We start from the raw sequence: 18359 nt of genomic DNA, 5'->3' as shown, positions 1-18359 counted from the left end.
ACTTGGTCGTTATACAGATTCCTCAGGAGGCAGACAAGATGATTTGGTATCCCCATACCACCAAGAACTTGCCACAATTTGTTATGATCCACACAGCCAAAGGCTTTAGAATAGTCAATAAAACAGAAATAGATGTTTTTCTGAAACTCCCTGGCTTTCTCCATTATCCAGTGGATATTGGCAATTTGGTCTCTAGTTCCTCTGCCTTTTCTAAACCCAGCTTGTACATCTGGCAATTCTCATTCCATGATTTGCTGGGGTCTACCTTGCAAGATCTTGAGCATTACCTTACTGGCATGTGAAATAAGTAGGGATGTATGAAAGTTCCGCAACAGATCTCGGGGAGGCCGAATGCCAGCGCATTCGGCCCCCCGAAATCGGTGGCGTAACGGCCCGCCCCCCCCCGCCCCCCCGGGACGGGACTTACCTTGGGCGGATCTTCCTGGCGGCGGCAGTTCCAGCGGCGGTTCGGCGGCGGCCGGTCTTCCGACCAGCTGCCGCCGCCGCCATTTCCAGTAAAAAACAAAACAAAAACAAAAACACGTGATAGGCTACGTAAAGATTTATGTAGCCTATCACGGCTAGATTTTAAAAAAACACCATGATAGGCTACGTAAATGTTTACGTAGCCTATCACGGCTGACTTAAAAACAAAAATTAAAAAACGCGTGTACACAAATGGCGGTGCCCATGGGCGCCGCCATTTGCGTTCTTTATTTTGGCACGTCTTAGTCTACGTAAACATTTACGTAGACTAAGACGGCGAAAATAAGGGGAACGCGAATAGCTACACTATTTGCGTTCCCCTTATTTTCGCCGTCTTAGTCTACGTAAATGTTTACGTAGACTACGACGTGCCAAAATAAAGAACACAAATGGCGGCGCCCATGGGCACCGCCATTTGCGTACGCACTTTTTTTTTTTAAGTCAGCCGTGATAGGCTACGTAAACATTTACATAGCCTATCACGGCTGACTGCAGGGATGCAAACGGCGGCGGCTACGGCCACCGCCATTTGCGTCCCTGCTAGCCAGCGGCCGAATGTCCGGCTGCTGGTGGAGCCAGCTGGCGGCTCCGCAGAATCGCTGCGGAGCACAGCCGGCCAGCCAGGATTCCGAGGGGGAGGAACGGAGCGCCTCCCCCCCCGGCCAGGATTCCGGGGGGAGGGACGGAACGCCTCCCCCCCAGCATCAACATAATCCGCGGAAAGGTAAGCCACTTTCGTACATCCCTAGAAATAAGTGCCACTGTTCGATAGTTTGAACATTCTTTGGTGCTTCCCTTTTTTGGTATGGGGATATAAGTTGATCTTTTCCAATCTGTTGGCCATTCTTGTGTTTTCCAAATTTGCTGGCATATGGCAGGCATCACCTTCACAGCATCATCTTGCAAGATTTTAAACAGTTCAGCTGGGATACCATCATCTCCTGCTGCCTTGTTATTAGCAATGCTTCTTAAGGCCCATTCAACTTCACTCTTCAGGAGGTCTGGCTCTAGCTCACTGACCACACCGTCAAATCTATCCCCAGTATTATTATCCTGCCTATACAGATCTTCCGTATATTCTTGCCACCGTTTCTTGATCTCTTCAGCTTCTGTTAGGTCCTTGCCATCTTTGTTTTTGACCATACCCATTTGTGCCTGGAATTTACCTCCGATGTTTCTAATTTTCTGGAAGAGGTCTCTTGTCCTTCCTATTCTATTATCTTCTTCTGCTTCCGCACATTGCTTGTTTTAAAAGAATTCCTTATCTCTTCTGGCTAACCTCTGGAATTTTGCATTTAATTGGGCATATCTCCCCCTATCACTGTTGCCTTTTGCTTTCCTTCTTTCTTGGGCTGCTTCCAGTGTCTCAGCAGACAGCCATCTTGCCTTCTTGGTTTTCTTTTTCTTTGGGACGTTTTTTGTTGCCGCCTCCTGAACAATGTTGCGAACTTCCGTCCATAGTTCTTCCGGGACCCTATCTACTAAATCTAGTCCCTTAAATCTATTCTTCACCTCCACTGCATATTCATTAGGAATATTCGTGAGCTCATATCTAACTGATCTGTTGTTGTTCAGTCGTGTCCGACTCTTCGTGACCCCATGGACCATAGCACGCCAGGCCTTCCTGTCCTGCGCTCTCTCCCGGAGCGTGCTCAAGTTCATATTCATTGCATCCGTGATGCTATCTAGCCATCTCATCCTCTGCCGTCCCCTTCTCCTTTTGCCTTCATCTGATCTGTGGGTCTTCCCTATTCTCTTTAGTCTGATTCTAAATTGTGCAATAAGAAGTTCGTGATCTGAACTACAATCAGCTCCAGGTCTTGTTTTTACCAACTGCATAGATGTCCGCCACCTTTGGCTACAAAGGATGTAGTCAATCTGATTTCGGTGTCAACCATCTGGTGAAGTCCATGTATAAAGTCGTCTCTTAGGTTGTTGGAAGAGAGTGTTTGTTATGCACAGTGAGTTGTCTTGGCAAAATTCTATCAGCCTATGTCCTGCTTCATTTTGTTCTCCCAGACCATGCTTGCCTGTAATTCCACTACCCACCTTAGCATTCCAGTCTCCTGTAATGAAAATAACATCTTTTTTTGGTGTTCTATCCAGTAGGTGCTGCAGATCCTCATAGAACTGATCTACTTCTGCTTCTTCAGCATCTGTGGTTGGGGCGTATATTTGGATCACTGTGATGTTAAATGGCTTACCCTGAATTCCAATTGAGATCATTCTGTCATTTTTTGGATTGTATCCATGCACTGCTTTAGCCACTTCATTATTAATGATGAAGGCTACTCCATTTCTTCTGTGGTCCTCTTGTCCGCAGTAGTAGATCTGGTGGTCATTTGATGTGAAGTGGCCCATTCCAGTCCATTTCAGTTCACTGACACCCAAAATGTCTATATTTAATCCTGACATCTCCCCAGTAACCACATCCAATTTGACCTGGCTCATAGATCTTACGTTCCAGGTTCCTACGGTGTGTTGATCTTTAGAACATTGGATCCGTCATTCACCACCAGCACCATCGGCTGCTATCCGTCCTTTCGGCTTTGAGCTAGCTGCGTCATCACATCTGGGGCTAGTTGAACTTATCCTCTGTTCCTCCCCAGTAGCATTTTGACCATCTTCCGACCTGGAAGTCCCATCTTCCGATGGTATACTGACATATCTCTGGTTGTACTGATCCATTTAGTTTTCACGGCAAGAATACTGGGGTGGGTTGCCGTTTCCTTCCCCAGGGATCGTATTTAGTCTGACCTCTCTGCCATGACCTTCCCATCTTGGGTGTCCCTTCACGGTTCAGCTCATGATGTCACTGAGGTGCTCAAGCTCCAGCACCACGACAAGGCAACAATCTCCTTTGCTGAAGATACTACCCAGACTTAAAATATAATTCTCTGCTTCTGTTGAGCTGGGAACCTTGTGAAACGTTGGCGGTTGTGTTCACGAGCCATTGCCTGCACTCCCATGAAGGCTCTCCGTTGGTACACTACCTCCTTGGCAAAGTCTGGGAAAATATTTATTCCGCACTGGTCCGGACCCCAAGTTAATGGAGCTGGCTCTTTTGCCTTCCGCAGCAAGTCGTCACATACTGGATACTTCAGGAGCTTGATAATAAATCTCCTGGGCCTGTTATTATCTTAGGGGGGTGGTCCTCGAGCTCTGTGTGCTTGCTCATTGTCCAGTTCATAGGTTAACTGGGAGGTGTAGGATTTCTCTAAGTAGGGCCTGTATAAAAGTGGTCAGTCCCCCGCCTCCACTCCTTCTTTGGCCCCCGCCACTCTTAGATTATTGCGTCAGGCGCGTCCCTCCAAATCCATTAATTTTGTTAATGTTCCCTCTTCATCTCATCCACCGTATTCTCTAATGCAGCTACTCTATCCTCTGCAGAGGCAGTTTCCGTTGCCTCAGTCCTAGCGCCCAGAGTAGTCAAGGAGGTTTTAATGTCTTTTCAGAAGAGCAACACCTGATATTAGACAGGATATGTCCGCTGAGATTGATCCCAACGATGGAAGGGATTCCCTTCCTGCAGAGATATTTGAAGTGCCAGTGGAGTCTTTTTGAGTAGAGGTTGCGGAAAGAATCCTTTAACTCACCCCAATGTGTTGCGTGTACCCCAGAATAGCAACACAATTATAAGAGTGCCGTTGACATCTGCATAAGGTGTTCAACAGATGCTTGTGCTTGTGTTTATTGTGAACCAGAGTTGTTCCATGTTTGTACACTAGCCCACCTTGTTTTGGCAGCACAGTCCATGAGAAGCAGATTGCAGCCTGTCAGCAGTCTGTCCTGGGAATTGCTGGGGAGTGAAGATTCCTCCCCAGAGAGTCGCAGCTCAGACACTGTGCTGTGAGCTGATAACATTGTACTTTGTGCAGTAATGGATGTCAGTAGCTGGCAGGCATCCATCCTGTCCAAGGAAGGAACATTCAGCCCCCTTCCAGATAACAGACTGTGTGAATGCCTCCAAGTAATGTGGCTACTAGAGCATGGCTAGAATTCTTCCCTATATGTGACGTATTTCTCTGTATGAAAGTTTACCCACTGAATAGTCGGGGCTCTCTGCCCCTTTGCTGACAGAGCGCCTTGCTGGCCATGCAATAAAGCACTTTTAGATCCAGAAGTCTTACCCGTGTCTAGTGTGATCCATTGTCCGGCTAGACAACGAACAAAGAACGTGTGCCGCTCATACAACAAGGTGTCCGAGGTGGTTTGGATGGAGTTTTGGCAGTAGATTTTCCCATGTTAAAATGGGGTCAGTAATGTAAGTACAGGTCTCAATATATTATTTATTATTGATTTTGGTGCAGCTCCAATTTGAGATATCACAGGCCAGGAAAAGCTGAATTGGGAGGCTAAAGTTCCCCATGGGGAGCGTCAGCAGATCCGCCCGATCTCAGAAAGAGAGGGGACTATTAGGGAGGCTACCAGTCTGAATCTTATCTAGGAGACAGAGAAAAATGTCTGAGCAAGAAGAGGGGACTTTCTCTAAGACTATTAAATGCCGGGCTTTATCTTGTCCCGAAGTGTGTGGGGGGAGGTGTGTCCCCTTCATGTGGTGTTTTCTCCAGGAGTGGGGGGGGGGGCTGTCCTGCAAGGCCTTACCCCCTTCTGGTCTGTTGTGCTCTGTGCTGCTAGGGATCCCGTTTCAGCCAGGCCGTTTATGCTTGATGGCCAGGGGCTGCTGATTCAGGCGTGCTGCACCTCTGGTGTAGGAGGTACGTCAGACGGACCCCTCAATTTTTTCTTTGCTTCCGGAGAGCAGAGGGTGCACCCCGGAGGTCGGAGATGGTGAGGCCTTGCTGCAGTGGAGGTTGTAGGGCCTAGAGGCCTGCTGTGCCGTTTCCCCCCCTGGACTGTTCCCAGTCTGTGTGGGGGTGCTCTGAGCCAGATGAGTCCCAAACGTGTCCCCTACCTGTGTTCAGGGGGTCTTAGGGATCATGCATCGGGGTTCTGTGGGATAGTTGCAGCCCAAGAGAGGCGGGATTGCGCTGGATGGTCAGGAGTGGGTGGGAGTAGTTGTGGTTTGTGACTTAGCACTCTGCCATCTTCACTGAAAGTCCATTTTTATGGTTTATTTAACAAACCAGAATTTATTTTAAACCAAAATTCCTGGTCCGCACCCACAAGAAGACAGGAATCTGCTAGAGCAAAACTGAAGCCCAGTTTATTCCTTTTCCCTGTTGCATGGGAGGAGGGGAGAGTGCATGAATCTGGTGCTTCGAGCAGGCTGCACAAAACCCTAAATGATGGTCTGTCGTTATGGGTGAACATGGTAAGAAGGAAAAACTGTAGTTTTGTTCAGGCTGCAGCCAAAAAGATAGGCCTCCTCTGAGCGTTTTGAATGTTGCCATTGGTGGGAAAAGTAGACATGCATTGTAAGCAGATGAAGAGGATGTGCTGGGATGTTGTAAAGCTGGATTGTTGTAAGTAGATAAGAAAACTGTGCTGGAAGGTTTTGTTCTCTGCATGTGCGTGATTCAACTGTAGTAGCCCCCACTAGCATGTTAGTATCTGATTGGCTGAGCACTGTGGCTCAGAAAGACATTGCAAACTCTATAAAGTTTCTGCTTATCTGAACCAGGGTGTGGACCTCCCGTGTGTGCGATCCATCCATACTAGCATGCTCTGCTTAATAAAGGCGTATAGTGTCAGAAGACCCCCAGCTTGCTGTGTTCCTTGGGAAGGTCACAAAACCCTAAATGATGGTCTGTCATTACGGGCGAACATGGCCAGTCTCAATCCTTTTTTTACTTACAAGAGAAAGCTCGCCTTTGCCAGGGCCTCCAGAGGCTGAATAAAGTTGCTTTGGGGGCTGCATCTTGCCCACCAGCCAACAGTGGCCGTTCCTGTTCAGATTACTGCATATCTCAAACTGACCACTGACCACGCCGCAGACAAACTGCACACCCTCCGTGGCTGCACCTGAGTAGGGTATGCAAGAGCTGGGCTTTCACTCTGTGTTCCACTGGCGGTTCTAATTCTAGGGCGTCTCTTTTTCACCAGGTAAAATTCTGGATTTCTTCCTTTAGAGATAGATCTTGCAACTATGCTGCATTTTTTTATGTTTGACTCCTGAGTTGTATGATATTGAGTCATGTGTAGATTTGTGGTTTTAACTTGTAACTTAATCCAAGCATCCTGCATTAGCACATTTATTTATTTACTGTACTTTTAAACTGCCCAATAACTGAAGCTCTCTGGGAGGTGTATATTTGAATCACCATTGCCTGCACGTCCCAGCACAACCCACCCACAAACATAGCTCCGTCTCTCCCTTTGCTCTCTGTCGTAAATTGCTCTTTCTCCTGGATTGCAACATCTGGGAAATGCTGAGGAATCTGGGACTAAATGTTTTGACTGGGGACCTGTATGCCGAGATCAGAGTCCAGTTGCAGCTGGGCACCCAGCTTTAACATTGGCAGACCCATGTAGGTGGCCAGGGGCAGAGGAGATGTGGTCAGGTGCTGGATCCATCTGGCAAGGAGGGTGAGGAGGAATGCACAGGAGTCTGTGCAGCTACTCAGAGAGGCAGATGACTCAGACTGAGCAACACACTGGGATGTGAGGGCTTCAGAGGGTATGGTGGGTTCCAGCTGTCTTGTGGGACCCCAGAAGCAGACAGTACTGAGGCTGGTACACAGAGACTAATCTGCCTGGTTTATTGAGGGACCAGAGTGCTGGTGGCACAAGAGAGGGAGACTGGTGCAGAAGGCTTTCAATTCACCTCCCCACCCCCACCCCCATGCACCTTGCAGGGCTGAACAAATATCCAAGCCAGTGTCACCCGCTGCATAACTGAGTCAAGCAATAGCCCTTTTCCTGTACCTCTGCACTGCGATCTCTTTGAATGCAAAATGATTAAGGGTGCAACACGATGCATGTTTAGACAGGAAACGGCGCTGCACGCCCAGCATGTCCGGCCAGCTGGCAAATCTTCCTGGCAATCGAGGGGCTTGGCCAAGCAGCGCTGCCAACTCTCCTGGGGCCTAGCAACGCTGGCGCGCAGGAGCTGCCTGGCAGATCAGGGGAGGGAGGTTGGCGAGGCCCGGCGTCACTCAAGTGCAAAGCAGCAGAAAAATATCACTCTCCAGGCACTGAGAGGGCGGGCTCCACGTGGATCAGGCCCTGGCTGTGCCTGGCAAGGCAGGCGCTGAGGGAGCCTCATCTCTGGTGATGAAGTGCATGCTCCCATCAAGCCACGGAGAAAACAGCCCCGCCTGCTCCCCCCACGGCCTGTCCCCTTGCCCAGGGACTGCACTCCTGCCCCTGAATACTCCCACGGGCTGTGGGCTCATTGCAGACTGCTGCCCGCAGCCCATCACAGGCACGCACACCCTGAACTTGCTTGGGGAAAGGCAGTTGTGAGCTCACGGCATGGTGCCTTGCGTCTCGCTGTGTAAAGTCGCCCTTTGGCTTTGGCCTGGTCATGAACGTGAGGCAATAAGCACTTCCACTGACAGATGCTTGGCTCTCCCAGGGATGCCATCGAAACCTGCCATGTTCTTGTACCGCTCCCATTCATTCAGATGGTGTTTCTTCAGGAGAGCTTCCTGGTGGATTTATTTATTTATTACATTTCTATACCACCCAACAGCCAAAGCTCTCCGGGCGGTTCACAAAAATTAAAACCACAAAATACAGCATAAAATACAATATAAAACATAAAAGCTTAAAACTACAGTATAACGGTATAGCCAGAATAAAACCTAGCAGCAATGCAGAAATTTAAAATACACTAGCAAATTAAAACAGAGCTAAAATGCTAAAACACCTGGGATTGTGCCTAAGAGTAATAAAATGAGAGGGTGTCCCCCCCCCCCCCAATATGCTGAAAGATTCTTTGTGCAAGGAGCAGGGAGTCCAAACCCTCGCAGGACATGATTGCAAACAATTCCATTCCTCGTACGATTTGTTTTGTTCAGCCCACTTATGCTCACATCCCTGCAAATCCTCCACAAGCACTGGGTGCCTCACAGAATCATAGAACAGTAGGGTTGGAAGGGGCCTACAAGGCCATCGAGTCCAACCCCCTGCTCAATCCAAGGAATCCAAGCTTCCCTTCCCTCCAGCACAGACTCTTATTCCCAGCATGTTTTCTTCTCTCTTTCTCTCTCAGACACAATTGTATTCTTGCTCTCCCTCTGCTGCAGAGAGTCTGTTTTGTGGGTTGCTTGTCTCCCTCTTGGCCCCTTTTAAAGGTTAGCTGGTTTTTAAAGGAATCGGACAACTTCATAGAGGAGAGGTCTGTCAGCAGTATTTAGCCATGGCAGTTTAACAGGACCGCCATGTTCGGGAAGCAGCTACCTCTGAGTAGTGATGCTGGGGACAAACACAGCGTGGGAGCTCCTCAGGCACACCTAGTCCTTGCTGGCTGCCCTTGGAAAGACCATTTTGGACCCTTGGCCTGAGACAGCATGACAGTTCTTATGGCTTGTATCTTTCACAGGGCTCCAAATAAGAGAGTCCCTTTAAACGAGCAGTTATTTGCTCACTAGTTCCCATTAACATACACCAGCTTTGTTTAGCGACATTGCCTCCTTTTGCAAGGAGGCCACCACCAGCCAGAGAAGCAGATATCTAATTAGAAGGCAAACTATTTACAGAAGACACTTCAGAGCAGACCCTTCCATCTAGGAGATGAAGAAAAGTGGGGCGGGGGGGACCTAGCTTTGCAGAGTTGTATTAAGCACAATAGCATTTGGATTCTGCCTTCCTGTAAAGTTACAAGAAAAAGAAAGCCTCTAAGAACTAACAATCCCTTGACGGGAGCCTCTGTCTGAAAGGTGCCTGCCTGAACTTCCGCACAATAAGCAAAAGAAGGTCTGTTTACCCTCAGCTGCCGCTCCAGCAACCAACAGGCTGAAGATCACAGCTCCAGACAGACAGCACTCGGCATGCATCTCGGCCTGGACTGTCTCCCTTCTCTGCTTGCAGAAGCACAAAGGTCTCTCTGACAGAAGTGCCAGCTAAGGGTGTGTGGTGGAAGTAACCAAACATGAAGAAAGAAAAAGGCCCTGAGAGGGACTGAAAGAGGAACTGCTTTTCCCCCATTCCCCGCGGCAAAAGAACAGTTTGGAAGCTGTCCAACTGGGCCTTGTCAAACCACCAAAACTGAGCCATTCATAACCTCACCAGCATTCCCTTCCCACAGCCGACAGGGAGAAATAGAGGTGTAGGTCTGACATGATGTGAATGAGAGGTTCTTGGTGTGATTATGAGCAAGCGACACCAGTGGGGCAGGCAGACAGCCCCAGAGAAAGGTTCACGTCACTGTTCGTGAATGAGCCATTTTCCTGCAGGTTCCACCATTTTAAGCTTCAAATTCTAGTGCTTATAATACTGACACCTGCTGAGCTATAATAAAGTGAAACTCAGGATCCCTAATCTAACCTGGGACAGTTGTGCAAAATTTCAGATACAAACTGCCACAGGGACAGCCAGTTAAAAAATGCTGTTAATTTGTAGTCATATGGATCAGAACCCTAGATTACAAATTTGTAAGTTAAAAAGTGCTAGAAATCCTCTCCTACCACTTCTCTGACTTCCACCACTGCTGGGAGCGTGTGTGTGCGCTCTCTTGCTCCTGCCAGCATAGTTGCACACAAAATGGACTGAACAAACTCTTTTGAAGTTCTATGTAGTACCTGCATTGTATATGCAAGAATATATGTGAGTAAACTTAACTGAAGAAGGTTGTGGTCTCCTTTTATTGTAACATAACCTGTGTGCATGTGGGACTAGTAAATGCTCATTCTGTTTTGCCTTTGTTTTTTCTCTAATTGCCTTTCTAATAAGAGGCATCATTACTAAATAATCCCATTGGGTTATGGGCCCAGGCATGCAGAGCAGGTTTTAACCGATTGGTTCTCTCTCTCTCTCTCTCTCTGTTCCTTTCATACACATAGAAAAAGCAAGCTTACAGTTGTTGTTTTGCGGCTGAGCATTTAGCACAATGGCCTCAAACACTAATGGAGGTTTCTTTGGAAGATTACCAAAACTGAATAGCCACAACTGTGAGCAATGGAAAATAACTGGAAGCTCAGGCTAATGCCTTAACTGACGTGCCCTGTGATCAGTAATGATGCTCTGCAATTATGTTTGCTTAAAATTTACCCTACATGCATCCACATCTTTGGTCAAGAGAGATACCCCACATTGTCCTGGTTCTGTATTGCCTTATCAAGCACTTTGTAACCCATGCATCCAGCCACTTATGTAAGGAACTGGCATGGGTCGACTCACAGGAGGATTCCTCTAGCAATACAGTAAGGCTCAGATGCTTCATAAGGCAATACAGAACCAGGACAACATGGGGCCTTTTTGCTGATCTCCAGCATTCCATCCTCCCCATCCGGATTTGGGCCTGAAAGACCAAGGAAAAGTGTGGGTGCAATTTTCACCTGCCATTTTGCCTTTACCAGTATACCTCTGATCTGTATCAGGACCAGGAGCGCTATAGGAAAACCAAAATGACAGGTGGTGCATCTTGGTGTTTCACTGCCACAGTGGCAAAAAGCTAAAAGATACTTTCAGAGTGGTAGCAATCATGAGAAAGAGCATGTGGAACAAAAGGAACTGCTGGCAATGGCAGTAAGGCTGTGCACCGCTTCGGTCCAAAGCCCGAATAACAAGGCAAAGCAGGCTGATCAGAGGCGCCTCACCATGATACAAGGTGGATCAGAACAGCACCGAGGCACCCCGAAGCAAAGTGACTCCTATCCAAGGCACCTCGGTCCACCTCAGTGGTTTGGAGCTCTTCTCAGGCATTCTGAGCAGCCCAAGCAGCCTGGCGCCAAGTGTATCAACTTGCCAGAGACTGAGGAGGGAGCGAAGAGGAGGCGGGAGTGGGGAAGGAAGGGAGAGGAGGAGGGGAGGGAGCTTTGGCCAATGGCAACTCCAGTTGCCAAATTAGGGCTGAACGTAACCCAGCAGTCTCCAGTCGGTCACAGTGGTGGAGGAGGGGAGGGAACGCTGGCGTGGAGAGATCAGCCTGCTTCCTTGCGTGCCTTCCTCGGGGGGCGGGCGCTGGTTAGGTGGGGGGTGTTAGAGGGCGACTAGAGAGATCCTGCGTGTGCAGCTTTGTGTGTCTTTCTTTATTCCCAATCTGAATTCAATTATTCTCTTTCTTTCTTTGGTAGATTCTTTATTTTAAAAAGCCAAACATTTAGTACTGAGTATGAGTTTCCTCCCTGTTCTTTGTTTCATCCAACCCCTCTTCTGTAATAGGTTTTTACATTTTATTCTCCTGGTTTGTTCATTTTAAAAACCAGAAATTTAACTTTAGTTGCTTAGCTCCCCCCCCCACACACACACACCTTTTCAAGCTGTATGGCTGTGTCTGCTCATTGTGAGAGAGATCATTCTGCTGGTGTTAGAGGGCTCTGTCAAAGTTATTTGGCTGGGGGGGTGTCTTAATTGAACTATTCCATTTCTTTAAAAACCAAACATTTAGTACTTACTTTGAGTTTCCTCCCTAGAATAATAGAATAGTAGGGTTGGAAGGGGCCTACAAGACCATCGAGTCCAACCCCCTGCTCAGTGCAGGAATCCAGGTCAGAGCATCCCTGACAGGTGGCTTTCCAGCCTCGTCTTGAATGCCTCCAGCATGGGAGAGCCCACCGCCTCCCCAGGTAATTGGTTCCATTGTCGTATTGCTCTAACAGTCAGGACGTTTTTCCTGATGTTCAGCCAGAATCTGGCTTCCTGCCACTTCAGCCCATGATTCCGTGTCCTGCACTCTGGGATGATTGAGGAGAGATCCTGGCCTTCCTCTCTGTGACAACCTTTCAAGGACTTGAAGAGTGCTCTCCTATCTCCCCTCAGTCTTCTCTTCTCAAGGCTAAACATGCCCAGTTCTTTCAGTCTCTCCTCATAGGGCTTTGTTTCCAGTCCCCTGATCATCTTCGTTGCCCTCCTCTGAACCCTCTCCAGTTTGCCTGCATCCTTCTTCAAATGTGGTGCCCAGAACTGGACACAGTACTCCAGATGAGGCCTAATCAGTGCTGTGCAGAAGGGAACTAGTACTTTTCGGGAGTTGGAAGCTATGCTTCTATTAATCCAGTCCAAAACGGCATTGGCCTTTTTAGCAGCCACATCCCATTGTTGGCTCATATTCAGCTTGTGATCTACAACAAGTCCAAGATCCTTCTCGCTTGTAGTGTTGTTGAGCCACGTATCCCCCATCTTGGGCGTTTGTTTTCTTTTTCCTAGGTGCAGAACATGGCATTTATCACTATTAAATGTCATTCTGCTATTTTCTGCCCAGCACTCCAGCATGGAGCCACCAGCCACAGCATGAAGAACTTCATCAGGAGGGCTTTAAACTGAATCCTACGAGGAAGGGAGATGTAAAGTTGGGGGTAACGATGGACGTAGGCTCATGCACTGCAACGGAGAGAACAGCTCTAATAGCGCCCAATAATAGTCTTCAGACACATGTAGGAAGAAAGCCAGACTATGAAGCACATGGTCTTCAATGTCTATATACTAATGCCCAGAGTATGGGAAACAAACAGAACGAACTTGAACTCTTAATACGGGAGGGAAATTATGACATGATAGGTATAACTGAGACTTGGCGGGATGACTCTCATGACTGGAATACAGCAATTGAAACTTTTGAAAAGCAAATAACCAATGTTTTAAGGAAGCATGATATAGTAGTAATGGGGGACTTCCAATTTCCCCGATATTGGGAGACCAATGCTGCAAAGCATGGCCCCTCCAGGAAATTCCTGACTTGTGTGGTGGATAACTTCCTCCTACAGAAAGTAGAGGAAGGAACTAGAGGATTGGCTATCCTTGACTTGATCCTAACCAACAGAGATGACTTAGTGAATAAAGTAGCAGTTACAGGAACACTGGGGGAAAGCGACCATGTTATACTTAAGTTCTTGGTTCTAAGGGAAGCAAAAGCCGAGTGTAGTCAAACGCATACCCTGGATTTTAGGAAAGCTGATTTTAATAAACTCAGAACAATGATCAGTAAGGTCCCATGGCAAGCGACTGTTAGAACAATACGACAATGGAACCAGTGACCTAGGGAGGTGGTGGGCTCTCCCACACTGGAGGCGTTCAAGACGAGGCTCTGCCTTGGATTCCTGCATTGAGCAGGGGGTTGGACTCGATGGCCTTGTAGGCCCCTTCCAACCCTACTATTCTATGATTCTATCCTGCCCCCCCTTTTTGGCATAGCTGTAGTTTTAACTGGTTTTGTCAGTTGTTTGGGGTTATGATTTCTCCTATAAAGTGCCTTATACACTTTGTAAATAAATAATAAAATCTATAAATTACAATTATAGATTGCAGAGCAGCTGTGTATGGATACAAGTATGGAGGAGGGGAGCGGGGAAGCAGTGGCTTAAAGGGGGAGTTTTCTGGTGTGACTCAACCGCCTGCCGTGGAGAACAAGGATGATGACTCCAAAGGACAAAGAAGGGTAGTTTCAGCTTAGGACCCCACATTTAATCCCAGCCTTGTTGCATCCCTCCTGACAACCTCTGAACACCACAGTATTTGCAGACATTTGAGTGGGAGAAAAGATCCCTAAGGCATCTTACACGGCAGATATTCCAGACAAACTGATGGCTAGTGACTCCGGCCATGAGAGGCACAGCGCTGAACTCTTTCCCAGCCAGAATCTCTCTGGGGGTCTTGGGCATAAAGATACCATCCACACCTGGGCCAACATTCTGAACAAAGAGCAGGGCGGGGGGAACACGCATTTAAGGAACGCAATCCATTTCCCACTTCCTTCCCTGACCAAGTCAAGCTAGCATCCGAAGCCAAGATGGGCAGGGGCAAACTGGAAACAGAGGGCCGGCTCATACTTGGAGCCCCTTTGCAGAACTACAGCAAAAGGCCCCACTCCGCCCTCACCATGCAGGTCATGCCACAGTCACTGAGCCTAGGGGCATACACAGCGCATGACTGGTGTGCAGAGTTCAGAGCAGGGCCTGCTGCCCCAGTGCCCTCCATTGCCGTCTCCATTTGGGATTCCTTTATCTGGTCTGGGCAAGGCGGCCCGACATGGAAGAGGCAGCTGGAACGGGAGGAGTTTTAGCACCATGGCCTAAACTGCAGGTACCAGCCCAGAACGAAGAGTGTGGAGAGCCGTCCTGCAGCTACAGTGTGGACACGTTGCCCCAGCACGGGCTCAGGGCAACTGGCCGGGGGCTCTATTCAGGCCAGGAGAGTCCTTCCTGGAGCTGCCCTCCCTCTGGTGCTGCCCCTGGCTGTTAAACAGGTGGCAGCCTTATCCCGCGGGCACTGGCCTCTCCTCGAGAGCGGAGGTCGGGAGACTGAGGAGCTGGTCGGGAGCTGCTCCTCGGGAGCTCGCTGCTGGCTCGGAGTCCAAGATCCGCTCCTCAGGGTCAGGGGGCAGTGGCACCTCCGGGGCACGAGAGCCCAGGGAGCAGGCCCCAGCGCAGACGGGCTGGGCAGCTCTGGCGCCTCCTCAGCATCGCTGTCGCTTTCCCTCCCCAAGGGCTGGGCCATGACACGCCACGTGCTGAGGGTGCAGCTGCCTGCCTAGGGCTGCTGTGAGTGTGCCTGAGATATTTTGCAAGGGCCTTCTTGGGCAGGCTTACAGCCCATCCTCAGCTGACGGCCACCCCCCACATGGACCAGCTCCCTGCCTCTGCTGAGAGGCAGGAGACAGGGACTGAGCGACCACAGAGGCCAAAGAAGCCCAGAGGCATGCAAGCGGCTGCCCTGCAGCTGCAGCTGCCCTGCTGAGCCCAGGCAGCCAGCCGCAGCTCCCCCAGCCTCTCTCACACTGCCTCCTCGAGGAGCAGCAGGCCAGAGGGAGAGGCCCCGCGCCACAGAGGGCCAGGGCCCGAGGCCTCTGCCCTCCCAGCTGGCCTCCATGGGAGCCTCTGGCCACAGCGGGGGCGGCTGCGCTCGGGGCTGCCCAGGCTGCTGCGCACAGCCCAAGCGGGCTATGTTTAGGAGGCGCCAGTCCTGCTGCACCTGCTCTGGGAGGGAGGGGAGCCCAGGGCACACCCGGACGTTGTCTGGCATGGCTGCTTCAGCCTGGAGGCAGCTCCTACTCGCCACAGGCAACCACTACCTGAAAGGGCTGCCGTAAAAGCTGCTTCCCGTCTCTGGAGTTTCCTGCACCAGAGTTGGGAAGTGCTATATGGCGGGGCGGGGTGTGCTGAAGACCCCCCCCCCCCGCTGGCTCAGGCCACCTACTCAGAGCCTGGGACTTCCTGGCACAGCAGCCCTGTTTTCCTCCTCGATGGCTCCCTGCCCCCCGCCCCGCCCAGCGGTCTCCCCCAACAGCCAAGAAGGACCATGGCTCCATGGTGGCACCCCTGCTTGCAGACGGTCCCAGGTTCAATCCCAGGTGGCATCTCCAGGTAGGGCTGGAAACCCCCTGCCTCAATCCCCAGGGAGCCACTGCTGCCAGTCAGCGTCAACGACAGCGGGCTCGAGGGTCCCGGGGACTGGCTCAGCTTGAGGCCGCTTCTGATCTTCCGATGTTCCTAACCCGGGGGGGGGGCAGGGCCACCCCACCAGCCCTTCTGAAGGACCTCTTGCCCTCCCCCCCTTTCCATCCCCATCCCTTTTTCCTTTTGCATCATGTATTTTTAGGATGTAAGCTGCCAGCAGGGACTGCTGCTGGGCGGCAGGCGCTGGCGGAGCGCTAGGGGCAGGCCATGCCAGGTAAGGGGAACAAGGGAGAGATGTGTAATATCTGTCCCCTGCTCCGGGCCTGTCCAGAGCCAAAGGATGGCTGCGGGAGGCATGACCCCATCTTCTGGCCTTCGTTTGCTGCTCTGCAATGCCAGGTCTGTTACCCAGAAAACCTCCCTCATCCATGACATGATTCTGGATGAGGGTGCAGACCTGGCATGTATTACGGAGACCTGGCTGGCCGAGGCTGCTGCTCCAACCCTTGCAGCCATGTGTCCAGCTGGATTTTCGTATGCACAGCAGCCGAGGGCTGGGGATCAGGGAAGGGGAGTGGCTGTTATCTACCGAGAGTCCTTGGTCTTCACCAGGCCCCCTCTCCGGGAGACCAAGGTTGCTGAGTGCATGTACTGGAGGTTGGGCCCAAAGGGCAGTCTGGGGATTCTGCTCGTGTACTGTCCACCCCGCTGCACGACTGACTCCCTGGCCGAGGTGCTGGAGGTGGTCTCTGATGTGCGTGTACAGTCCCCTAACTTATTGGTGTTGGGGGACTTCAACGTACATTCAGAGGCCATCCTCACAGGAGCACCTCGGGACTTCATGGAGACCATGGCCTCCTGGGAGCTGCACCATATTCTAACTGGGCCCACCCATGTAGCCGGTCATGCACTAGACCTTGTGTTTGTTTCTGGAGAAGCGGTGAGTGATCTGGAAGTCGGGGGTATATCCACCACCCCCTTGTCATGGTCAGATCACTATCTGGTGACGTTGGACTTCTCAGTTCCACAACCCCTCCGCAGGGGTGGAGGACCCATTAAAATGGTCTGCCCCAGGCGTCTTATAGATCCAAATGGATTCCTGAATGTGCTTGGGGATTCTCTAGGGCACGCCAACGGCCACTCGGTCAAGACCCTGGTGGGTGGCTGGAATGCCGCAATCACTGGGGCATTAGATCAGGTGGCTCCGAAACGCCCTCTCCCCCTGAACAGGGCTCGGACTGCACCATGGTTCAATCCGCGGTTACGAGCTCTGAAACAGGAGGTGAGACGGCTAGAGCGCCGGTGGCAGAAGTCTCGCTCCAAAGACGATCAGACACGGGCTAGAGCTGTATCTTCAGCCTATCACGTGGCGGTGAAGGCAGCAAAAAAAGGAATATTATGCTGCCTCCATCGCGTCTGCAGAGTGTTGTCCCAGGAGGCTGTTCCAAGTGGTCCTGAGCCTGGTCGGTCCTGTGGCTCCGGAACCACTGGAGCATTCTAAGGCCTCAGCAAGGCACTTTGCAGATAAAATTGATCAGATTAGGTGCGTTACTCTGCACGCTGTGGATACAGTTAGTGAGCAAGAGGCGGCCTGTGGCAAACCGGTTTTGTGGGATTGGTTCCAGCTTCTTCCTCCTGATGAAGTGGACAAGGTGCTTTCATCTATAAGGCCGACCACCTGCTTACTTGATCCTTGCCCATCTTGGCTCATTATGGGCTGCAGAGAGAGACTGGGTGAGAGGATCAGGGCGGTGGTGAATGCCTCCCTTAAGGAGGGAGTGATGCCATCAGCCCTCAAGGAGGCAGTGATAAGACCGCTCTTAAAGAAGCCCTCCTTGGATCCTCAAGTTCTGAACAACTTTCGCCCAGACTCAAATCTGCCATTTTGGGGCAAGGTGATTGAGCGGGTGGTGGCGGTGCAGCTGAAGGCACACTTGGAAGAAATTGATTATCTAGACCCATTTCAGTCGGGCTTCAGGCTTGGGCATGGGACAGAAACAGCCTTGGTTGCCTTGGTAGATGATATGAGAAGGGCTCTGGATAGGGGTGAATGCTCCTTCCTTGTTCTCCTCAACCTCTCAGCGGCTTTTGATACCGTTGACCACCGTATCCTCCTGGACCGCCTGGAGGGGTTGGGCATTGGAGACACCGTATTGCGGTGGTTCCAGTCCTTCCTCTCCGGCAGGTACCAGAGGGTAGCACTGGGAGAGGAGGTTTCAGACCCGTGGCCACTTACTTGTGGGGTGCCACAGGGTTCCATCCTCTCCCTGATGCTATTTAACATCTATGTGAAGCCGCTGGGGGCTATCATCAGGAGGTTTGGGGTGCAGTGTCATCAATATGCGGATGACACGCAGCTCTACTTCTCATTCAAATCTTCACCAAGGTTGGCCGTAAAATCCCTGTCCAAATGTCTGGAGACAGTGAGTGGCTGGATGGGGAGGAATAGGCTGAAGCTGAACCCTGACAAGACCG

General features: G+C 50.6%; 1 protein-coding gene across 5 annotated transcripts in view; it reads right to left on the bottom strand.

The window, feature by feature from the left end:
* LOC146339185 (fatty acyl-CoA hydrolase precursor, medium chain-like) overlaps positions 1-9415 on the bottom strand; it is a 68534-nt gene extending 59119 nt beyond the window's left edge. For 4 of the 5 annotated variants that reach the window (XM_084812356.1, XM_084812358.1, XM_084812359.1 and 1 more), the window contains exon 1: positions 9320-9415. In XM_084812356.1, coding sequence (XP_084668482.1) covers positions 9320-9389 — 70 coding nt within the window. In that variant the 5' untranslated portion in view covers positions 9390-9415. Of the gene's footprint in view, positions 1-6057; positions 6117-9319 lie in introns of those variants that run through there. The other variant, XM_084812357.1, reaches the window with a different exon arrangement.
* Positions 9416-18359: the final 8944 nt, after the last annotated feature.

This window comes from Heloderma suspectum, chromosome 8 (assembly GCF_057233095.1).
Source record: "Heloderma suspectum isolate Gila_16-S chromosome 8, 16-S_ref, whole genome shotgun sequence".
Classification (NCBI taxonomy): Eukaryota; Metazoa; Chordata; class Lepidosauria; order Squamata; family Helodermatidae; genus Heloderma; species Heloderma suspectum.
This window is presented reverse-complemented; position numbering and strand designations above follow the sequence as displayed.